Raw genomic sequence first — 26,321 nt, 5'->3', positions numbered from 1 at the left:
ATCATAGGGGTCACAAAATAACATATGACACCAAGTCATAACATTCCATTCTTTTTCGAAAGATATGCGCCTTGGGGCGAAGGAGGGTTACTTCCCTATCTCTAATACCTCCTTTATTTTCAAACTGATTCTAAAATTATGATTGTTATCATTGATACTTAATATAATGTCATCATTATCGTTATCATTATTATTATAGTCATCATTGTCATAATTATAAAAAAAAATCATTATAATCATCCCCGTTTTCTTATCTTTCCCGGGTTTCTTCATAATTCAGCATTTAAACATTTACATTCAGTGACAGATCGCTGCTTTGCTTATTAACATTTGAAGAGTATACATTTCCTTCTTCATCACTCATATATAATTATGCGCTATACATGTGGCATGGCCGATCGAGAGTGAAAGAAAATGTTTATTCACTTCGTAAAACAAGAAGTATATAGCACATTTTGTGTAAGCATGTACCTCCTCGTTCGATCCCCCCCCCCCCCGCCCCCAAGTCCAGGAGTTCACCCCTACACACACCCATTTGCCTTTGGCTGTATATTTGCAGGGTGTTCCCCCTCTCGTGAATATACCGCGTAAATCCTCGAGATGTTGGCCACAGATCACCATCTCTATTACCTGCTACGGTCTTAGGACCATGCCCTCACACAAAAGGAAAGAATATTATCAGTTTTGATTTTGATCGTCGATCAGAGATATATCAAATTGAGAGTTCTTATAAAAACATTAAGTAAAAGTTACAAACGATCACTTTGGAATCGTATGACATCTCAACAGATCTAATCACGCGATATTTTTAACCGGATGTAGCTACAGCTTTCTTCATCTAAAAATGAGGTGATATAACGACACGCTTCAGACTTCGTAGTTATAAGACTTTCTTATCAGTGTCTCATCCAGGACTCACATCTACCTGTTGATAACAATATTCCGCGAGATATTTATTATCATTCCATGATCGGCGTGTATAGCCGCTTTATCGTGCAACATCGTAACATCGTGTAACGTAAAATGGAAGTATCTGTATCCTGTGTGCTGACTGCTCTCATGGTAATATTCTGTGCAATCTTTTCTCCATCTCACTCATTCAACGTGACGGCTAATGATACAAACGTATGCAATACCACCCAAACGTAAGTATACCAAGCCTTTGATATTGTACTATTTTGTACTCGCATTAATAGGCCTATCACAGGTTGGTTATTAGCCACTGTGGCCAGATCTTTATACTGTATAAAGCCTCCCGTTTCAATCCCGGTTTCAATTTACTAAATCCAGTATGCTATAGTATAAGAACTTCAAATCGAGGAGTCTACCAGCGAGATGTCATCTTGACGGGGTCATCGATAATTTGGGATTTTGCTCTCTTTCAGCGCGATGCATGGTGACCCGGCCGGCCTAGTCTGCTATAGGCAAACCCTTCACTCGAGTTAAGGGTCTGAATGTGCAGCCTACTCATGCGTTGTGTACTGAAGGCCCTCTCGCTCATTTGTATGTGCTAAAATATAGTCTTTGCGTGGAGGCACACTTGTTGATCAAACGATCAGGGTCTGTGCCTGAAGACTACGGCCGGCCCGCGAATATAATGAAAATAATTATGTACAAATCCTTGTAACCATGGTTACTAGCTGGTAATAGCGGTAATATTATGCCATTTTACATTCAAAGGAACCATTTCCAATCATAAGCAATTCAATACGTTCATTGCATATACGTAATAATCAAACTTTCGTGGATTTGTAAAAACTTGCTTAAGACAAATTATATGACTTGAAGGAAAGTTTCCGAACTTATAAAATGAAACAGAAAGAAATGAGCAAATAATTGGAAAAAAAACTACAAGTCGAAACTGTACATCATAAGCAATTGGTGATTTTATACTAAAGCACCCGGATTCAATCTGGTGACAAAGGGGGAAATTGTAATCTTAAATAGGCCTATTCTTATCGGTATGATGTATTTGACTACTAAATTAATTTTTATTGATTTATATATGTATGTTTTTATGTTTGTTATCATTTCCAGGGCCCTCTTGTAAATCAGTTTACGTAACTGAAGGGGCTACCCTGGTAAAACAAAACTGAAGTAAATAAATAAATGAATGAATTCAATACGTTCGTTGCATAATGTATAATAATCAAAGATTTTTGTGGATTTGTAAAAACGTGGTTAAGACAAATTATATGACTTGAAGGAAAGTTGTTAACATTCTCAACGGCCCAAAGGGATTCCAAATTTGTACAGTGCGATGGGATTAAAGGAGAATGAAATCATTTGAACAAGTTAGCTTGTATGTAAACTGAAGAAAAAAATACAAATTAATGAAAATTTGAGAAAAGTGGAAAAGCAAAAGGAAATAAGCATTAAATGTTGAAATCACTACTGCCATCCTCTTTTTGGCAATGCGACCAAGGTTTGTTCATTCCAATTCATACACCAACCCTGGGCAACATACTGTCCACACAAGTATATTGGTTAAAATCTGTCCAAATTGGGTAATAAAACTAATAATTGGGTAATAAATTTGCTCAATTGGATACTTATTGCCCAGAATATATATATATATTACCAACATTCATTACCCAACACAGTGGACAGTATGTTGCCCAACATTTTAAATGTGTAGAACAAACTCGTTACCCACGATATATTTTATGAAACCTCCATCGCATGCCCTCCCATGAAACAAAATCCGCCTGATCTTGGATAGAATATAAAGTAACAATTTAAGTGAAATATGTCGAAAAGTAGTGGGGGTTGTACAAGACATGGTTGCATTGGTCTTTGGAGAATGACCACATAAAAAAGTGATATCATATTGATTATGTGGACATTCCCCAATTGATTATGTGACCAAACTGATAGCAACATAACTTTCTTATTATTTGTTGATTAAATTGCTCTCAAAATTTCATTTATTTTATTATTTGATTGGCTGTTTTCACACGCCAAATTGTTTCCAGTGTTTCATTCTCCTTTAGATTATTTACTGTAAAGAGGTTAGATGTCTGTGAATTGTGAAACAGGCTTGATTCCTTTATTTACTACAATCTATGTATCAAATACAGAAATTTCCAACGTTGCTTCCAACTTCACATAATTAGAGTCAAAGTGACTTTGAATTCCATGGGGAAGGGGAGGGTGAGGGCTAGAAGCCATCTAATAATACAAGGACCATGATGAATAAAATAAAATTGCAAGGCCTAGGCCTATATCCATGGATATACTTATATAGCACAATATATTATCATTTTTAATAAGGAATTTTGAGTGAGTTGTGGGTTAGTCTAGGAGAGTGTCCATGTTTTTACCAAATATACACTTATATTTCTTGCAGGTACATAGTAACATATCGTACCCCTCAATCTCGGAGCGAGCGGTACACTGAATATTGTAACTGGTGGTCCTGGAGGGAATGTTCTTACTACAGGTATGCTATTCACTGAATTCTAAGAGTTTAAATATCGCAATATATATGCAAGGAAGAATGTTATTCAAACAAGTGGAATTGAATTATTAGACATTTTCTGGAAAAAATTTGCGTCAATGCTCGCATTATTATGATTAGTGAGATATGTATTCTATTTATCAATTCTATTAACCAGTTTTTTAATATTCAGGTCAGTAGGCCTATATCAACTATTTTGAGCGCAATGCATTCGCATTAATAAATTATTGTTTAGTTAGATACTCATCCCGTTTATGATTACAAATGTTAATGTTTTATTTATACGTAATAAAAAACAACTGCTTTCAGCCGCAAGGCTGTTTTTCAGCAGGTCCATTACATAAAAATTGAAAACATAAAATGAATTACAAATCATGAGTAAAATCAAGATTACCATTTTTTGTCCCACATTTATATAGGTCTAATTCGCCCAAAACAATTCAGCTCTCGCTTCGCGCTTGTATCATAATTTAGTAAGAACAATGCCCTCTTCATAATGGTCCGAGGTGTTTAGAGTGCTTAAACCTGTTCAAGTCGTTCTTCACGCTCGATCGCATTTATTTAATTGAGGTACGCAGCTTGTTCTTTATTTAAAAACGTGCTTAAAATGTCAAGTTTTCATATTGGAATATCATAAATTTTTCAGCTCGCGCTTCGCACTCTCATCATTAATTTAGTCATGTACTCATCATTTTCATTATTACAAAAAGTGATTAAAATGTCCCGCTGTTAGGTCTAAACCAAAGAAAGAAATAGCTCTCGCTTCACGTTCGCAATAATTGACTATTGGATATATATGGTGTTAAAAAAAGTAACCGAAGTTCAAAGGTCAGCTATATCAAGAATACATGATTTATTCTTGTGATTTCTATTCAACATAATTGAGTAATTCATCATCTTTAATTTAACATCTTGCTTACGTCACTATTGTCACGGGTCACAGAGTTATGGTCCAGCGAAGGTGAAGGGTACAAAACCTACTTTTTAAAGTGTTTGGTTTTAATGTACATACACTGAACCAAATTGGTGTAAGGTGTTGGTTTCTTCAGAGTTTTTCCCTGCAAATTTCAGTGAAACTTACCCTTCTGATAACTTTTTTGTGAGTGGATGTTAAATAACTGGTGTTTAGCTGTAATTTTAGTTGAGCACATGCACATGTTTAGCATAAGATAGATATTCATCAATTCTGCAATGCAATGACTAGAAGAGCAATGAAAGACATGTGCAGCGTTGACAAGGGAGGTACTATGAAAATGTTGAAGGTGATTGTGCAAAAGGTAGGTATAGTATGAATGACATGTTCAACAGAGAATGAAGCTAGGCATTTGATTCCAGTCACTCACAAAAAGTTTAGAGGTGATAGCATTTCACTAAAATTTGAAAGGAAATCTCTGATGAAACCAAAACAAAGTGGGTTTCGTGCATATATTAAAGCCCCGAAACTGGGAAAAGGTGGGATATGTACCCTTTGCCTTTGATGGACCTTAACTCTGTGACCCGTGCCAATTGTGACGCAAGCAAGGGGCCTGTTGCATAAAACTTTTTACCTGAGAAAACTCTGGTAAAAACTGAAAACTAAGGTTAGTCTGATTTTTGCCATTGACTTTAACACAGGGCAAAAACTCAGGTAAAAACAACCTGAGTTTTCTCAGGTAAAAAGTTTTATGCAACGGGCTCAAGGTGTCAAATTAAAGTTGAAGAGTTACTCCGTTTTTGTCTCGCCTGCATAGCAGAGCGAGACTATATATAGGCGCCGCTTTTCCGACGGCGACGGCGGCGTCAACATCAAATCTTAACCTAAGGTTAAGTTTTTGAAATGACATCATAACTTAGAAAGTATATGGACCTAGTTCATGAAACTTGGATATAAGGTTAATCAAGTATCAGTGAACATCCTGCTCGAGTTTCAGGTCACATGACCAAGATCAAAGGTCATTTAGGGTCAATGAACTTTGCCCAAGTTAGGGGTATTTGTTGAATTACCATCCTAACTCTGAAAGTTTATGGATCCAGTTCATAAAACTTGGACATAAGAGTAATCAAGTATCACTGAACATCCTGTACGAGTTTCAGGTCATATTACCACGGTCAAAGGTCAGTTAAGGTCAATGTACTTTGGCCGAATTGGGGGTATTTGTTGAATTACCATCCTAACTCTGAAAGTTTATGGATCTAGTTCATAAATAAGAGTAATCAAGTATCACTGAACATCCCCTGTGAGTTTCAGGTCACAAAACCAAGGTCAAAGGTCAGTTAAGGTCAATAAACTTTGGCCCTATCGGGGTATTTGTTGAATTGCCATCATAACTTTGAAAGTTTATAGATAGAGTGAATGAAATGTGGACATGGGTGTAGTTGACACGTCTTTATATAAGTCACCGTTCAAATGTCATTTATGGTCAATGAACTTGGTATTATGTCATAATTTATATGAATGGTGTTTTTGTGAATGATAATTTTATAGTACTTTTCAAAGTTAGCACATGCTGCTATATTAAATCGCGTAATGCAGGCGAAACTGCCAGAGGCGTTCCACTTGTGTAGTATAAAAATCACAAGAATAAATTGTGTATTTTTTATGAAGCTGACCTTTGAACTTGTTACCTTTTTAGAAACACCCTGTATGTCTTGTTCTTCAGGTAAAACGTGCTTAAACTGTCAATTTTTCAGATTGGAAAATAACAAATTGGTTTCATTGGATCGTGTTTGTTTTCCTTCTGTTTCATTATCCACAGGATAGTTTACAAGCTCGTGTCAACTTTACACCAAGTTAATAGATCTGCGCTTACATGTTGTGATGGTTGGATTTATTCAAATACAACAAATGCCTGTGATATTCGTAAGTTAAATACATTTAATATCAGCTAATGTGAGGCATTTTGTGTAAAACATACATGAAAAGACCGACGTATTTTTTCAGAATTTTTTTATATGTATTTATGATAACTTTTCTCTTGTCAAGTTTCTTAAAAGTTTCTAAGTCTAGCTTTTCTCTAATTTTTCGTATCAATCATGTTATTCGTGACTATTTGTTGTAAAGATAATTATAATTAAATGGAAAAGAAGAAGAAGAAGAAGAAAGAAGAAGAAGAAAGAAGAAGAAGAAGAAGGAGGAGGAGGAGGAGAAGAAGAAGAATTAAGAAGAAGAGACAGAAGAAGAAGAAAGTAGTAGAAAAAGAAGAAAGAGCATAAGGGGAAGAACAACAACAACCACAGTCATGATAAGTCAATAACAATTACAGAGGGCGATGTACATTTCCATGAAGAAGAAGAAGGGGGGGGGGTCAAAATCAGTCTTTAGCTTTGAAACTCGGCGCTCACTACAAGATCCGTTACGATAAAAGTAGCATTCGACATAAACATTCCAACCTATCAAATCTTAACGATCAAAGTTCCGAATATTGGTATGAATACTAAATTCGAGATTCCAGTCCATTTCGAGCCTCACCGTACAAGATGTACTAATGCAAATGAAAATCGTAATCACGTCATCATCGGCTGCGACTTGAAGCCGATTTGGACTTTACCCCCGACTTCAAAGCTTGCAGCAAAGTAGAATTCTGATGTTAGGCCGAAAAGCCCGAAATTTAACTTTCTTTTGGTAACTTTCTTCGTTTTGTTAAAAAATCGTGTCGTAGTCGGGTCGCGTAGTGAGCGGCATACACTTTTTTCGAAAGATATATTGATCAATATTGCAATAAAGAAAATGTAGAGAAGATATCACAGTGTTTTCGAAATCATTTCGTGTGATAAAACATTAATTTAGGCACGAGACAATATAAAGAAATAAACGGAGTAACTTGACAGCGGAATTATCAGTTCATCGCGTGCGAAGAAATTGAAATCTTTTAGAGAATAAAAAATATGTCTGGCGTGGGGTTTGTCCGCATTTTTGTGGACTCTCATGAACATTTTCTTTGTGATGTCACGTCCAATCATCTCAATGATGCATTTATACATTCCTTTTCGAGACTGTTGTGTTGCAGTAATGTTATTTGTAAGTCAAATGTCATCCATGCCAGAACTGTTTTTCTGTTCCACCCTATATCCATGCCCCTCCCATGTCCTAAGTACTGCAACATCGGACGATTACAAAAAAATGATTCTCTAAATAATTTTTTTTTCTTTATCTTGTTTGTCGCCATTAAACATGGCAAACACAAAACACTTAAAACCTTCAAATGTCAGACAATTCTCCCAAATATTCGTTTTCTATTCAGTGGACGAATTTGAAGGGGGAAGGGATGAACATGGATAAAATCGCAATTTTATCTTGTACGTTTACTAATACTATAGGTGGGGGGGGGTGGGCAGACGACCCCCCCCCCCCACTGATCCACGGCTTTTGTACGGAAACTTGGATATCTAATATGCCTGGTGATTTGGTGGTTCTATTTTTAGTTTTGTATCAAATTGGCAACTGAACCAGGGGAATCCCTGTCCCATCAAGAATATCATTTATCACCCATTTACTTTTGATGAATCGGCATTTATAACATTTTTTATGCATGACTAGCTAAGAATTGCAGTAAAACGAGGACAATATTTAAATTTCTACAAAAATAATTGTAATTTTATTATCAAGAATAGTGCTAGATTTTACTTTTGAAAACAATTATTTCTAAATGCTCAAAGCCCCTCAAAACCATTGTCGTGGTTGTCAGCTTCAACAGTCACAATAATCGGTATACCAATAATAAAAAAGAAAAATTACAAGGAGAAACAGGAATAAAGAAGGATGAAAATTAAAAAAGAGTGGTCTTGGCCATGTATTTTTATAAAACCCCTATAATTCAAGTTCGGAAAATATCACGTTACCTTTATGACGATGGTTTTGAGGGGTTTCGAACATAAAAAAAAAGAATTAGAAACATGGAAAATCACAGGGCAATCACCAACCCCCATCCCATCTTTAGCGCTGCCCCTGGGTGCAGAGTGTGAGGATCACGAGTCTTGTCAAATCTGACTGGAATGCATCCTTCCAAAGGAAGACCTATTTCATATTTATTTCTAAATAGTTTTAAAAAATAAAATCTAGTTATTTTATTAAATCTGCATCCTATTTTTTTAAACAAGTGCACACCTAGTTACCAATATAGCATTTCCATCTATGTCATTAGCAGTATGTGCTTTGTGACAGTAAATCAATCCGAGCCTTAATCTCACGCATATGAAAAGTCATAAATATTCACATTTATTTTGTTATTATTCCAAATGCCCAACTTGTAGATACATAGATTTACCCAACTGTAACTAAAACAAGTGGAACACCTCTGGCAGTCTCGCCTGCATTACACGATTCGATATAGCAGCAGTGCTAACTTTGAAAACAGCTATTGAATAATTATTCACATAAGAAAACATTCATAAAAAATAATAAAATACTATGTCCATTGACCAAAAATGACCCTTGACCATGATCATGTGACCTAAGATGTGTGCAAAACAGTCATTCATACTTGATTACCCTTATGTATATGTTTCATGAACTAGATCCATAAACTTTTTAAGTTATGAAGCCTATTCAACACACAACACGGCAAGAGTTCATATGTTCCTGAAACGCGCACATGATATTCAGGGATACATGGTTGCTCTTATATGTCCAAGTTTCATGAACTAGATCCATAAACTTTTAAAGTTATGATGACAATTCCACAAATACCTGCAACATTACCAAATTTCGTTGACCCTAAATGACCCTTGACCTTGGTCATGTGACTTGAAACTCGCACAGGATGTTCAGGGAAACTTGATTGCTCTTATGTCCAAGTTTCATGAAATATAGATCCATAAAATTTTGAAGTTATGATGACAATTTCACAAATACCCTCAACATGGTCAAAGTTCGTTGACCCTAAGTGACCTTTGACCTTGATCATGTGACCTGAAACTCAGGCAAGATCTTCAGTGATACACCATTACCCTTATGCCTAAGTTTCATGAACCAAGTTCATATACTTTCTAAGTTTTAATGACATTTCCAAAACTTAACCTTGGTTAAGAATTCGATATTGATTAATAATAATAAGGCATTTAGGAACGCTATACATAATACGCTATATCATAGCGTATCTCTTACATGTATTCAACATTCAACATGGCCAAAGTTTGTTGACTCTAAATGACCTTTGACCTTGGTCATGTGACCTGAAACTCGCAGAGGATATTTAAGAATAGATGGTTGCTCTTATGTTGATGTTTCATGAACTAGATCAATAAAAATTTGAAGTTATGATGACAATTTCACAACTGAATACCCACAGCATTATGGTTAAAGCTCATTGACCCTAAATGACATTTGACCTTGGTCATGTGACCTGAAACTCAGGCAGGATGCTCAGTAATACTTGAATACCTTATGTCCAAGTTTCATGAACTTTGTCCATATACTTTATAAGTTATGATGACATTTCAAAAACTTAACTTCGGTTAAGAATTCAATGTTGACGACCCCGCCGCCACCGCGGACGTCGGAAAAACGGCGCCTATAGTCTCGCACTGCTACGCAGGCGAGACAAAAATCAATATCGCTCAACATGTGACCAAGTAGGTAGGAAACCAAAATACTATTGACCAAACTTGGTCAAATGGATTGACTATGCTGTACCATTGGCAAGCTTTGTCAAATTTTATCGCTGTACTAAATCTTTCCCATTTTGAAAGTGTGTAGGCCTACATATTTAACCTGTCCCACTGTAGTGAAATGTGTTGTGTTCTTCTTCATCTGTCTTGTCGTCTTTCTAAAATCTATATGCTAAACATGAAACCTCAAACCCGCTTCCTGGATAAGCGCACCTACTGATATCCTCCGTATGAAACAGAGTTACCTTCATCTACTGTGGTCTTTCGTTATTTTCTGTTAGATGTTTCATGGCGATGCAGTAAAAATGCTGTTTAAACATATTTTACACAACGCTGTTTGTTTTAACTTTACAATAGTTGTTTAATAGTTTCCACAAATAGTGTTTAAAATCTAAACAATTATGGTTGTCCAAACTACAGAGCAACTACTGTAAAGTTCAAGTAGTAAACAGCGTTGTATCACCCCGTGTATCACATTTTAAATAGAGATGTTATACTCTGTACTCGACTGATTTTACAAACGATTTGTGTATACGTCTTTCTTTAGCGCATAGCCTCCCTATGTACTTTTCCTCGGTATCAGTTTACTCCGACGTGTCGACTGAGGTATCATTAAACAGGAAAGAAGAAAACTTGGTTTGTATATATTGTTACATAAAACATAATCTCCAGATTCTCCAGAGAAATAAAGGTCCCCCGAATGCTGTGAATGTTTGGAGCATAGTGATGCTACGCATCATGCTGTCTGTATTCATTTTTTTATGCGGTATAACTTCTATTTGGCTCCACAAACTACACCCTCGATTAGTTTCTTGAAAGGGTGGTATCAGCTAGTATCTTGTCGAGGTTCACGGTGCACCATCATTGCAAAAGAGCGCAAGCTGCCATCTCCTACTCTTCGCGCCTTTTCATTTATGATTTTTTTTTCACCGATTGCTGGAGATATATATGAATTTCATATATAAATCAAAATGCATGCTTATTGAAAAGACGAAACATTAAGACCTATGGAGGACTGCATGTCTTCTGAGATGGAGTCGAAATCTGCTCATGTTCATCTAGCAATCATTATTTTGTACGATGACGTTTTCTTTATTTGCTCTTGACACGACCGGAACAAACGTATGCAGCATCACCAAATTGTGAGTTAATACAACGCATCCTCAATTTATTGTACTGCCTACGCCTACCCTATTATAGTCTCACTTGCAATACCATGATTATATATATATATATATATATATATATATATATATATATATATATATATATATATATATATATATATATATCATGACCAATATATTTGTAATGTTTTCTACATGTCATTATTTATTACTCGAGAAAGGTGTTTCTTTGCATTACAGCTGAAAGTGGTACCAATACCGAATGGAATGTATTTTTTCTAATTAATTTGTGCATGTTATAATTTTTTTGTATTTTTAAAATGAACAAAACGTCTAAGGATTATAGAATAAATAACACAGAAAATGTAATTTGGTCAGCATGTTTGGTCATTGATAAACCTGCCATTAAATTAGAAAAAGTCATACTCAACTTTTTTTTTCAACATTGTTCATTTATTAGCGATATAAAAGCGTTATCTTGAAAATATGATTTTTCCCCCTTAAAGGTATTGTTTAACTTTGTGAGCAGCCGATTTAAAAAATTCTCAAACCAAGATGAAACATGTGTACAAGTGCATGTATTAGAACTAATAAACCCTGAAAACAACCATTATTGAGAATGAAAAGCTAAAACTACAAGGCAAACCCCGATTTTGTTAAAAGGTGTCTTCAAGACGCCTAAATAGTACACATAAGTGTATGGGATGAAATTAAGATGGTGTTTTCGGCCACTTTATATTTCAATTTTTGAAGCACTTAATAATAATATAATATAAATACCCTATATTATTATTATTATAATTATTTTCGAACGCAATTTTTTCTGGGCTTCATTTTTGTAACATATCACACACACAGGTGACAAGTGTGACCTTCTAGCTCAGATTTTTTAAAAGTCAAACCAATGTTAACCAATCACTTTAAAGTTGTAAAACTATTTTAGTTATATTAAAACCGTTATTTACTAATATTTGCTATTCTGTATAGTCTTTATCTTGATACCCCACGTTATGTTGATTCTTTTACATGTAGGTATACTGAATATTATTAAGAAGTAAGAGTACGAACAGTAGTCCAGAGAAACCAAGAATCTTGTTATTTTATCGGAATGCTTGTTCCTTGTACTTCTTACAGGTGAAATTTAATTCAGGAACAGGCCTATATACAAATTCCAGAATTGCAAAATTTGGGTTATTGTGTGATCAAAGTAATAAACGGATGATGCAGCAAGTCTGCATGTTGCAGAATAAGAGAGAGTGATACGTTGTAGTTTGAATATAAAATCTACAATGTTAGAATTTCAATTTGGAGTGTCGAATTATTTTTGTTATAGATCAGTAAAGTTTTGGATTTGTATTAAATTACATTAATCTGTAATTATAACAGTTTCACTCGGTTAGTTACCCTTAGCAATAACGAATGCAACTTCACATTTAGTGTAACTGTGATATTGGCCTGTATTTTGTTTTGTTCAGACAAGCTACTTAATAATGTTGTCCTCTCCTTGAAATCGATTTTACTTCAGTGTAAAACATAGACAATGTTATTATTTACTTGATTAATCTATAAAATTGTATTTAAGGTTTATATTATAAAATCATGAAAAATATTTTCAGCATGATAGTTTCATGACGTTTAAAAAATTGTATGTTATTCAGAGATTATTCAAAATCGAGATTTGAATAAGAAAGTCGTCAAAATTGTCTAATCTATATAGCTTGATTTCACAATTCACAAAACAATTAAACACTTTGATAAGTATATATGCAAGTGAGGGAGACGATGGCATCACAAACTCATTATTTCTTTAGCTTTTCAGACCTTTAAATATGAAATAATATTCCATTTTCTATATATTTGAAATCTTATTTTTAAAATATCTATTGCCTTCTCTAGGTGATATATTTATTTTTCCTTAAAAGGGTCTTTTGGGCACGAATCTTAAAAATTTCAGTGATTTAATATAAAACAAAAAAATACAGATATAATCTTATTATGAAATTCCCAGCCCATTACATGATCGGGCAATCGATAAAATGAGATTTTCATGTAAAATCACGATCAAAATACATTTTTATGAAAAATCGCAAAACTCCTCCAGTAAAACACATTTTCCCTTCTTCATATCATAATTATTGTAGTGTTACGATACTGCAACAAATACAATGAAAATTTAGTTTTAAATTTCATTTCCTTTTTTTTTTTTACAGGAAATAGATCAATGACTAAGCAAAACAAAAATAATAATCTTACATCTCTTGAAATGTCAGTTCTGATAAGTCCATATATGTATATTCCAAATGATATATATATCCAAGTTGGTTGGCAAAGGTTCCTTAAATTAATTTCCACAATATGCTGGCGATGATGAAAAAGTGATGTTGAAACACGATGAATAATAAGAGTCACTGTAACAAGTTGAAATGTCTGCGAATACGATGTTGACGATGATTAACAGTCTATTTCAGCAATCCATGATGGGTTGAAAAGGGTTCATTAAAAAAGGTTGATGGTTTCGATGAGAACTGAGAATTCCTCTCTCAAAGTAACTGCAAACAGTTCATTGATGGCGTGCAAATAATTCCACAGAAGATAAATGTTGTATTCCAGTTGAAAATAAACTATGCTCTGACATAAATTCTGGTTAGAAAATCTGAGTTCTAATCTGATATGATGAAGAATCTGCCAGCTTATATATAGATCAATTTCATTCTGGAAGCTTCTATTATTGTCTTTAAAAGAACATTCTCCTTCTTGAGAGAGCAGTTCAATTCTAGAAGACTCTTGAATGACCTCAGTGAACATAACAATGTAAACAACCTAGCTAATCCTATTGTCCTTTTCCACTACCACTAGGAGTCTCTATTGTTTAGCAGTCTTTATTGTTTATCTTTCTACATTCCAAAAATAACATATATATGGTTGGTACTCTTAGGCCGTGAAAATTAAATAACCGTTCCTGTAAGTGATGTTTTTGGATAATTTGTTCAAATCACAAATTATGCAGAAAAAACAACCATTTAGATTAGCCTACTCTAAGAAAAAAAGCAATGTAAAAAAAGTCTGCCAAAATGTTTTCTGAAGTGTGCGCAAAGGGGGAAGCGAAGATTCAATTGGCTCACGTTAAGTGCTTTCTTTGGTTTCTTTATCCTTTTATTTGCGCAAGTTTCACTTGCAAATAAAACCATAAATATTTACTGCAGATCCTTTCGATTCCTTGTAAATAATGTGTTATGATATTTTCAAATAATTTAGAGGTCAAACAATTACCATACAATATAGTCTACCACCCATGATATTGTGCGTCACTTATTTCAGAATGGGAGAGAGACAGAGATCGATTAATGAGTGTGATGGTAAGAGGTGTTCAAGAAGCTGGTCAAAAAAACAAGAACAGAATCGGGAAATAAATTCAGGATTCGAGGATGCATGGTGAAGCCTATGCATATTTCTACTACTATTGAAGCACGTTTGAAATTTCCGACGCAAAATCTTCAAATCTCTTATTTAAAACATGAATGCTCTACTTGTAGGTCTTAATTACGGATGGTTGTTATTTTGCAGAGGCCATAATATTGAGTTCAGCTTCAGGCAGAATTATAGGTAGGCTAATTATTCTTCTTTTCTAGATTTGGAAATTTTTTCTTTTATTTGATTTTATTAATCTATATCATAGTTTAAAATGGTCGAATTTTTATACAATAAAACACACCGAACATCCAAAGATGAAACAAATCGACATGAACCCTCCCGGGGGGGGGGGGGGGGGGCAGTCAAATATATTGCTGGACCCATGCGTGACAAAAAAAAACGTTAAAGGGGGGTGTTGTTCAGTTTTGGACGCGGCCAAAAAACATATTTTCAAGAAAAAGGGTGGTTTTGAAAGACTGGTCAATGGTCATTCGCGGGGTCAAACATATTTAGGGTATTTTTTTTTTCAAAGCTTTTTTTTTAAGACTAGCCAAACGTGTTTAGTGTATGTTTTTTCCCAAAGCTTTTTCCCCGCGGTCATATTCTGGCGACAACTTCTTTAGGGGCCAAAATGTGTAAATAAAGCCCGCGAAAAACTTGTTTAGGGGGTTATTTTGCACACAGAGAAAAAAACTCGTTTAGGAGATGTTTGGAAATAACTTGGTCACGCATGTGTACAGCATACATTTGACTGCCCCCCCCCCCCCGTGCATGAAACCAACACAGAGATACCACCCCACCCACGTTAGAAGGTGTTCTGATCTCAACTTGGGTTGAGTACTTGGGGTGCGGGTCGATTGCCCATGGTGTTTCAAATATAGTCTAAAATCATGAAAATGGATCGAGCGCCAGAAGAAAATAGAAGAAAGGGATAGAGAAGACCATTAAAAATAAGTCTGCTCAGTTTAGCTCGATTATTGGGCTTCTTATCGAGCTTGAACTGAAATGCTTATAACATGAAAATATAGGCCCAATATAACATTAGCGGATCCAAGGGGGGCCGAGTGGCCCGCCCCCCCCCCCCCCACCCCCTATTGGCGGAGCAAAAAAAGAGGGGGAAGAAAGAAAAAATAAGGGGAAAAGAAGGGAAAAGAGAGGGGGAGAAGAGGAACACTAAGAGAAGGAAGACGAGTGAATAAAATGAGGTGAGGGAAAGACTTGGAAAAAAAGTCTTTCATGTCACTATATATAATTTTCGCTGGCGCTTCACGATTTTATCATTTTGGTTATACGTTTGGAAATACGTTTGGCTAGAGAATTCCTCTGAACAAGCATTAGAATGCCCCTCTTCAGGTCTGAATTTAAAAAAAATTCAGCTCGCGCTTCGCGCTGGCAATATTTGAAGTCAAAGAATATGCAAGGAAATCAGAGTTGAATTCAAGGAAAATAAAATATAATAAAATAAATATGAGACTTTGTGCAAATTTCACCTAATAAAACACTAGCGAAACCGTAGGCGTACAGATCATGATTATAGATCTAGTTATATGTTCATGATAAAAGAAAATGCTGGATGTAAAAAAGTTTCAGCTCGTGCTGCGCGCTCGCATATTCTGCATGAGTCCCCTAAAAATTGCAGTCCTTAAATCCCCCATTTTCTGGCCGGTAGTAATTCAACTCTCGTTTCAAACTTGGAGGATCGATTAGTAAAATTAATAAGCATGCTATTATTGTAAAGCATATTAACAATGCCCCGTTTTCAGGTCAGAATTCTTAAAAGAAAAATCAGCTTTAATTGTACCATATTACAGAGGCGTCGATCCTGGGGGGGGGGGGGCGATCGCCCCACCAATGAAAATATTGGGGGGCAAACATATCGTTTTGCCCCCCCCCCAACAATTCCACATGTGCAAAAAAATAAATTAGATTGTAATGTTACACAGAAATCAGCAAGCGAGATTGAAATACACAACTCGTTCTTTATTTAAAATCGTGCTCAAAATGTGCGATTTTCAGATTGGAATATAAAAAAATTTTGGCTCGCGCTTTGCGCTCGCATCATGTCTGTAGCAAAAACCCATACTTTTCATGATTAAATAGGTGAATAGAATGTCCCGTTTTCAGTTCTAAACCTCAAAAGAACTCCCGCTTCGATTTGCAATAATCTTTTGTTGGATACATAATTATCTTGTTCTTTATTAAAAACTCTTTTTTTCAGATCGAGATATCAAAATTTTCAGCTCGCGCTTCGCGCTCGCATTAATTTGTTGGTGAGATATGTGTCTCTATGTCATGAGTTATATATACTTATATATATATATATGTATATACATATATATATGTATTGTTATACATATATATATATATTGTTATACATATATATCGTTATGTATATACATATATATGTATATGTATATACATTCATGTATATATATATACACATATATATGTATATTTATGTTCTTCATATATATATGTATATGTATATATGTATAACAATATATATGTATATTTGGTATACATATATATATATATATATATATATATATATATATGTATAACAATATATATATATATGTATACATATATATATATATATATGTATATACATATATATATATATATTGTTATAGATTTTAACACACCTGCCCACGTTAGAAGCTGTTCTGATCTCAACGCACACTCAACTTGGGTTGAGTACTAGGGGTGCGGGTCGATTGCCCATGGTGTTTCAAATATAGTCTAAAATCATGAAAATGGATCGAGCGCCAGAAGAAAATAGAAGAAAGGGAGAGAGAAGACCATCAAATATAAGTCTGCTCAGTTTAGCTCGATTATTGGGCTTCTTATCGAGCTTGAACTGAAATGTATATAACATGAATGTCAAGAAAAAGAAGGGGAAAGAGAGGGGGAGAAGAGGAACACTAGAAGAAGGAAGACGAGTGAATAAAATGAGGTGAGGGAAAGACTTGGAAAAAAGTCTTTCATGTCACTATATACAATTTTCGCTCGTGCTTCGCGCTCGCATTGCCTGATATACATATCTTCCTCAATATGCTGATATGGAGCTTCGCGCTTCACGTTTTTATCATTTTGATTACTGAAATAAGTATGGCTAGTGAATTCCTCTGAAATATATATATATATATATTGGTCAATATTTAACACATTATTCAGAAAATGATACATTTCCCCCTTCACTATTCCTTTTCTTCCATTTTTTTTGGGGGGGCGGGGGGACAGCTGTATGGGAGTGTAGTGTGGTACAAATAAAGCTGAATTTTCTTTTTAGTATTCTGACCTAAAAACGGGGCATTGTTAATATGCTTTACAATAATAGCATGCTTATTGAATTTTTACTGATCGATCATCCAAGTTTGAAAAGGGAGTTGAATTACTACAGGCCAGAAAATGGGGGATTTAAGGACTGTAATATCAAGGCCGGGACTCATGCAGAATTTAAGCGAGCGTATTTCTATAATAAAAAGGTCAGCATTGATTTGCTCGCTCGCTTCGCTCGTTGCCTTTTATAATTGTTAATATATATGACTTGTCTGACCGGTTGTCTGAGTCCCAGTGGCTCGTTACACTACTACAAATATAGTCACTTTGACTCAAAACATCAATTCAAGGAATTTTCACCAAATCTAAGGGACTTTCGAAGCTTAAAAAGGGAATTTCAGTTGTAAGTTGTGGAAGCAGCACTGATTTTGATCGAGTATACTTTTCATTTTCTTTTGGTTCCAGCCCTGTGTGATCCTGTATGCATTGAAGGACATGGTGTTTGTACGGCGCCTGGTAACTGCTCCTGCGGCCCTGGTTTCGTCGGCTCTCGATGCGAGCTGATATGTCCTTCGGGTACATTCGGCCAGAACTGCAGTCAGAATTGCTCTTGTGCTGGTGATGGTCCGTGTCATCATGTCACCGGGGAATGCACCTGTTCACCAGGGCGGATGGGTAAGACGGATAAAAAAAATTACCTAAAAAAAAGTAACAGTAACAAGGAAAATATGGTTGTAGAATTAGGAGATTTTAACCCGGGTACCAATGCAATGACCACTAACTAGACCGCTAGTGTACGAAGAGAATGGAGGTGGAAATAGGGAACCGTGCGTGTGAATGAATAAAGCGCTGCCCGTAAGTATATAATTATAAGAAGTGCAGTGAACGGTGGTTCCCAATATCACGATAATGCCGATTTAAGTGCTGGTTTAAAAAAAAGAAAAAATGAAACCGAGATTAAGCGATGATTTATCATAACTTAATCACAAATACAATAGACAAATGACCTACCGATGTAAAGCTTATAGAATCTCCTCTTTCATCTGATTATTCCTCTTTCACGCATGAGTGAGCAAAAACAATTTGAAGAAAGGATACCAAAAACTTATTTGGAGGGGGTATCTGAATTTCTAAAAGAAGATCACATGCCTAAAAAGTTCAATATCTGCTCTTTTATTTGATACCTTAATCACAAAAAATGGTCAAGAAGTAAACAAGTTATGTTCCCTCGAAACTATTAAGCTTGTATTTCCATAATTTCATTAAATAAACGTGTTTTCACCGGTTTCCCACAGAAGCTATCGCATGGTTAAAAAGACTTAATGCATGGCTGATCGTCAACAAAATGGAGTGTCAAGTGAGTTTGAACGCTAGCCTGCAGAACCTCTTCATTTTATGAAATTATTGAAATTCAAGCCTTATTTCAAATAACCAGAACTTTGTTATTTCTTGACCATTTTCTGTAATTGAGGTATCAAATTAAAGAGCAGATATTGAACTTTTTAAAAATGTGGTTTTCTTTTTGAAACCCAGATAGAGCCCGCCAAATGACTTTTTGGTATCCCCTCTTCAAATTGTTTTTACTCACTCATGCGTGAATGAGAAAGAATCTAAGTAATTTCAGATGAAAGAGGAGATTCTAAGCTTTACAATGGTAGGTCATTTGTCTATTGTATTACTATTTGTGATTAAGTTATGATAAATCTCGGTTTCGTTTTTTGTGGGACGCACTGTATATTGGGATGAATGGAAAACTGTATATTGGGATGAATGGAAAGAGAAAGAAGGAGTTATTGAGAGCTGGAGAGAAGGGTTGGAAAAAGGGAAATGGAGAAAGGATTCATATGCAGCAACTTGAATAATAATAATAGCTGGATTTATAAAGTGCTTTTGCCAGAGGATACAAAGCGCTGCTATTATTACCCCGGCTTTAGCTCGAGCTGCCATCACCGGTGCTCAGTGCATGCAAGGAATTACTCCTGCCGGGTACCCATTCACCTCACCTCGGTCGAGTGCAGCACAGTGTGGATAAATTTCTTGCTGAAGGAAAATACGCCATGGCTACGATTTGAACTCAAGACCCTCTGTTTCAAAGGCGAGAGTCAGAACCACTAGACCACGACGCACCCACTATCTATATAGTTATTGAAAATGTTCTAAGTGTGTGATATTTAAACATGAGGACAATATGAAATAAGCAGAAATTTTGCATGCAATTTAACAGTTTTCCCAAATAGAAGAAAATTAACCTGACAATATTTTTAGTAACTTTATGTCACCAGAACAAAATAGATCACTAAAATTGCACTTTGGGGAAAAATAGCACTATTGAGGGCTGCTTGTTTTCATGCAGCCTGACTTGTTTTCATTTTGCAAGTTGTGCTGCTCTCGGTCTAGGTCACAAGTTGATAGTGATACACCTAGGTCAGGTATATCCTTGAACTAATGCAGTGAGGGCTGCCAAAGAAGTGATAGATCGAGCTAAAGCTGGAATATATACAAATTGCACTTTATATATGGAAAAGTGTTTCATTAGTCCAGGTATTATTACTATTATTATTATCATTATTATTATTGTTATTATTATTACCATCATTATTATTTTTATTTTATTATCATTATTATTATTGTTGCTACTATTTTATTATTAATTATTATTATCATCATCATCGTCATTACTATTATATCATCATCATCATCATCATTGTTAAGTTGTATTTTTGACTATTTATTATTTTCAGGAGTGGACTGCAATGAAACCTGCCCGGAAGGGACATATGGTGCCAACTGCTCATTCTCTTGTCTTTGTCGGAATGATACTACTCAGTCATGTGACCCTGCTAATGGGCTTTGTAGTTGCAAGCCTGGATGGACAGGTTCAATCTGCAATGAAAGTTGTCCACCAGGAACATATGGACCAGGTATTACCATTAAGTTTGGTATACAATAAGTTATGAGAAAAGCTCACAACTATTATCTTCATCTTCTGATCGTGCTTTCCCTGTCAATCCTCTCCTACCTTATCCTCGGTTCCCCTTCCTTTTCTACTTTCTCCTCCTACTCCACCACCCACACCACCTGCTCCTCCTCTTTCGCCCTCCTTTTTCCTATTGCCATCTTTCCCTTTCACCTCCATGATTTAATTGACCACCTTTATCACCACCTATCAGTATCAAATATATGTTTGTTTCCTTGATGCTATTAATGGTCATGTTAATGAGAGTCATTAAAATTGATAATTTGATAATTTTAAAGCATTTCTAGGCATCCTACTTAAATTTTGAATAGGCCTATTTATGTTATTCAACAGTGGCGGACCGTGACCCGGAGAAGACAAAGCATCAGAGGGGCACAGCATTGTTCACAGATAATACAGCGCCCCTCCAATGCTTTGTCTCCTCTGGGTCACGGTCCGCCATTGTTATTCAAGATGTAGCTTAGTTCATTACAAATGATATTTTGTTCTACTGATGATGCAGATTGCAGTCTTCGATGCTCTTGCTCTCATGGCGGTACATGTCAGGCAATGAATGGATCCTGCATTTGCGGAACTGGGTGGACTGGCATCCAGTGTGATACACCATGTCCGGCTGGATTTCATGGTCCAGGATGCCAACATCAATGTGATTGTGCCGGCGGAGGATCGTGTGATCGATTTACAGGTATGATATAAATTAAGGTCTTTTGCAACGGCCATTCTTGTTGAAGGAAATTATCCTTTTCAGTTTAAATTTTATGAAGCAGTTTATTTTCATGGTATGTCATATAAAATTTGGCAATGATGTTTTTGTACATAATGCCTCACAAATGTTTTTTTGTAGTGCTTAGGTGATCTTAAAAAAATCTTTCTTCTAGAATAAAGTCTTTGAGAATGGATACATTCATAAACATCTGTTAAGATCATCAAATAATAGAAATTAAGTACATTCAGTACTTTTACTATTCTGTTCAGGACGGTGCTAATTCAATGCTCTCTTCGCATTTTCTTGATATGATATAGGACTATGTTCTTGTGATGTTGGACTTCAAGGACCTAACTGCAATGAGACGTGTGATCCTAATTTTTATGGACTGAATTGCTTCAATCGATGTTCCTGTGAAAATGGTGGCTTATGTGAACCTATTAATGGTGAGTACGATTGTTTACAAAATAGTCTTCCAAATGAAATCTAATACGTGATGAACTTTGTATTGCAAACACTTGTATAAGTTTATGAATTCCTTCCCTGTCTTATCTCCATTTCAAGCTATAATTTGGATGAGCTTATTAACACTTCTGTTTTCCAGTCAATTAATACCGTAAATGTGCAAATTTCCGTTTTTGTCTTGCCTGCATAACAGAGCGAGACTATAGGCATCGCTTTTGTGACGGCGGCGGTGTCCACATTGAAATCTTAACTGAAGGTTAAGTTTTTGAAATGTCATAACTTAGAAATTATATGAACCTAGTTCATGAAACTAGGACATAAGGGTAATGAAGTATTACTGCATATCCTGTTTGAGTTTCAGGTCACATGTCCAAGGTCAAAGATCATTTAGGGTCAATGAACTGTGGCCAAGTTGGGGGTATTTGTTACTATCATAACTTTGAAAGTTTATGGATCTAGTTCGTAAGACTTGGACACAAGAGTAATCAAGTATCACTGAACATCCCCAGCGAGTTTCAGGTCACATGACCAATAAGGTCATTTTAGGTCAATGAACTTTGGCCAAGTTGGGGGTAAAGTTACATTAACATAACTTTGAAAGTTTATAGATCTAGATCATAAAACTAACCCTTAAACATAAGAGTTATCAAGTATCACTGAACATCCTGTGTGAGTTGCAGGTCACATGACCAAGGTCAAAAGGTCATTTTAGGTCAATGAACTTTGGCCATGTTGGGGGTGTTTGTTGATCCCATAATTTTGAAAGTTTATGGATATAGTTTATGAAATGTGGACATAGGGGTTATCGCATCACTGAAAATTCTCATGTCACATGAAGGACAAATCATATAGGCCATGATGTAGTATTATATCATATTATAATTTCAAAGTCAGCACTGTTGCTATATTGAATCGCATAATGCAGGCGAGACTGCCAGAGGCGCTCCATTTGTTATTTTCTGAACGATACAGTTAATTCTCAAAGCAAAACCCACTATTTAGACTTAACATAATCATCAGGATATCTCTTTAAAATGAAGACATGTCCTAGGTCCATTTTAAAGAAGGTGCTTAAGACAAAGTCAAGATTATCTGCAGAGAATTATGAGATTTTGAATTTACTTGCATATGATGAGTATATGGTATGAGAGGAACCCAGGGGCATAGACCAAGGGAGTGGAGGACGATGGGATATATCCCATAAATAATCAGGTGGGGGTCGAGATTATGTGTACAATCATACATCTAGGTTTCAAGGTAGAAAACAATGTAATGATATTCTGCATATAATATAAGCTTATGATTTTTATTATTTTTATCATTATCAATACAATTGTAATTGAAATAATTATAATGATATCTCTGATGATTTATAATTTTTGTTTCCTCCAGGGGGGATGGAATGACCCCTCCCATAGGCTGCTGTGTTAAAAAAAAATGAAATTCAAGGGAGCAATGTGCCTTCCTGGAATTGCCACCCATGTGTAATATCTAGGGTTAATTAGTACGTTTAGTTCTTCAATCTCTGAGTAAAAATGTCCTTTTACCTAAAGAGACCCTATCAATTAAACCTACTTCTTACCTTACCCATCTCTTTTGATAGGAACATGTAAGTGTGCAACTGGATGGCAGGGCGAATCATGTGACCAGCCATGTCCAAGAGGGACCTACGGAATCAACTGTCAATCACCCTGTCTCTGTCGCAACGACGGATCGTGCAATCACATTACCGGAGTGTGCACATGCTCGGCCGGATTCATGGGAGCGACTTGTGAGAGTCAGTGTGCGGAGGGGACCTACGGTGTTGGATGCTCTGAGAGATGTGAATGCCAAAATGGTGGTAACTGTAGCCATGTTGATGGTAGTTGTTCATGTGCAGAAGGCTACAGAGGAATCTTTTGTTCCATGCTCTGCCAAGGTAGTGCATGTTTTGCAGAGTTAATTCATCCATTTGTTTTAATTCTTTTCTTCAATGTACTACTAAGATGTTGCCTGGTGATGAATCTACCAGTGTTGCTCTTCTTAACATGAGCACTTAGTTTAACATTGGGTAATAATAGTTTTGATTGGTAATTATCAGAATATTGAACATTACCTTTGATGTTACTAGTATATAGTTTACCATCTCATATTTTAAAAAAGGTCAAAATCATGATTATTATGACCTGGTGACATTATTTTATGCTCAACATCCTTTAGTACTATCATTGCTCCCTAATTTTTTTATATGATACCTTTAATAAATTTTGCTTCAACTACCTCTGTGCATGACCTTGTGTATTTTGAAGTTCATTTTATTGGTCTATAACTATTTGCTAAGATTTTAGGATGCAACAATTAGTTTACATTGTATGTGCCTATGTTTACTGTGGTCTTTCCTCATTGGTGAAGATGCCTGTCTAATTTATCATTCGCAGACATTTATGAATGATTTTGGTTTCAAATGAGCTGAAGCTCTAATGTTAGATATTTGAATCACAAATGACAACAACTTGATATCATAGTTTGAATTAAACCCGACTCCAGAATATGGGCCTGTGTCTTGATGTAATAGTACTATACTGATCTTATTGGGTGCATTGTTTAAGATTCATTATCAATATTGTTCTAATTTCCAGATGGATATTATGGAAGCAACTGCTCATCTCGCTGTACCTGCACACACGGGGACTGTAATCACATGACTGGCCTATGTGATGTATGTAGACCTGGATGGGAAGGAGACCTTTGTGATCAAAGATGTGTAGAGGGTTACTACGGTGACCAATGTAACCAGACTTGCCAATGCCAGAACGAAGGGCGGTGCAACCATGTCAATGGAACATGTACCTGTTTGAGTGGATGGATGGGTGAGGTGTGCAGTGATCCATGTCCAGCCGGTACCTATGGGCAGGAGTGCCTATTCCAATGTGCCTGCTCCAATGGAGGGACTTGTAGAGCTGATAACGGGGAATGTATGTGCCCCCCTGGATACCAAGGATTTTTCTGTGAAAATCCATGTGTAGGTTAGTGGTAAACACATTTTAGCAAATTTACTGAGCTTGGTGCTCCCTGTTAAATGAGAGTTTAGATATTAACAGAGGATAAGAGTTCATCTGATTTGATGATAATATTTATAGCTATCTCGGTGCAATATAGACTTCACAAATATGAATTCTGCCCTAGTTGTCTAGGGCATTTTTTGAAATGATTAAAGTGAATATTCAAAATGTGTAGTGTACAAACTTTATACTCTCTAAACATAATTAAGATAGTGGTTTTTAAGAAATGACAAAGAACTCTTCCTCTTGGAAAGTAATATTATAAGCCCATTTTTCCAGCTTCATAATTTATGTGTGATATCAAAAAGTTTTCATTTTTACTTTCCCAATTTTAAGATCACATATCAGTACTTAAGAGCTGCCAACAATCTCTATTTGCCAAGGTGGCTCCGCAGGAATTTCAATAATTTCAGCATAAAAAATAACATATTCCTGATTCATATATCAATTAATGCCAGGAACTGCGTGTGGATAGGTATAGCTGGTTTTATTTCACAGTGATCTATCACTGAAAGTTTATTATTCAGTTTGGTTAGCTATGATAACCTGAATCAGTTTATGCAATATATAATTATTTATGTTAGGCATACAGTGTCAGCAGTTGTAGTCAACATTTTGCCTTCAGCCAAGTTAAGTATACCACATAGAACCAGCCCCCCCTTCCTCTCTCACCCACCACTTCCCTTTATCTCTGCTCTCCTAACTCATTTTCTGACCTTATTGCTCCCATAGAAAATTATTATGGCCAAGGTTGTCTTGAGCAATGCAATTGCGAGAACGATGCTGCTTGTGATCATGTTACTGGGAACTGTACCTGTCTCCCTGGATGGGATGGTCCATTCTGTGCAGAGTCATGTCCATCTGGTTACTTTGGCGATAGATGCCATCAGGAGTGTAGGTGTGGAAACCACTCTTCGTTCTGTAATCCTTTGACTGGTGCCTGCACATGTACAAGTGGATGGCTTGGTAATTTTGATTGCTTGTAGAGAATTAGTGTTAGTATTAGATTGTTAATCAAATGACTCATTGATACATTCAGGACATGCAGAGTCCCAGTAATTATTTCAAAATGCATTAGAAGAAAGAGAAAAAAATTCTTATTTACTCTGTTCATTCTAAATGCAATTTAGCTGAATCAGAATGGTATAAAAATAATGAATGAAAAATCACTAAAAATCTGCAATCTTCATCCATTTCTGAAACTAATATTTTAAAAAGAAAAGTCCATGAATAAAAAAAAAATACTGATGCTGCCAATTCAGAAAAT

The 26,321-nt window shown here is 35.7% G+C and overlaps 1 protein-coding gene across 1 annotated transcript in view; it reads left to right on the top strand.

Moving 5' to 3' along the window:
• Positions 1-523: 523 nt before the first annotated feature.
• LOC129255561 (multiple epidermal growth factor-like domains protein 6) overlaps positions 524-26,321 on the top strand; it is a 47,179-nt gene continuing 21,381 nt past the window's right edge. Inside the window, exons 1-10 of the mRNA XM_064097184.1 lie at positions 524-1,145; positions 3,350-3,442; positions 6,196-6,299; positions 18,331-18,540; positions 20,607-20,786; positions 21,345-21,527; positions 21,866-21,994; positions 23,617-23,931; positions 24,632-25,018; positions 25,787-26,020. Of these exons, the coding sequence (XP_063953254.1) occupies positions 1,024-1,145; positions 3,350-3,442; positions 6,196-6,299; positions 18,331-18,540; positions 20,607-20,786; positions 21,345-21,527; positions 21,866-21,994; positions 23,617-23,931; positions 24,632-25,018; positions 25,787-26,020 (1,957 nt within the window). The 5' untranslated portion in view covers positions 524-1,023. The remainder of the gene's footprint in view (positions 1,146-3,349; positions 3,443-6,195; positions 6,300-18,330; positions 18,541-20,606; positions 20,787-21,344; positions 21,528-21,865; positions 21,995-23,616; positions 23,932-24,631; positions 25,019-25,786; positions 26,021-26,321) is intronic.

This window comes from Lytechinus pictus, chromosome 3 (assembly GCF_037042905.1).
Source record: "Lytechinus pictus isolate F3 Inbred chromosome 3, Lp3.0, whole genome shotgun sequence".
NCBI classification, from domain to species: Eukaryota; Metazoa; Echinodermata; class Echinoidea; order Temnopleuroida; family Toxopneustidae; genus Lytechinus; species Lytechinus pictus.
This window is presented reverse-complemented; position numbering and strand designations above follow the sequence as displayed.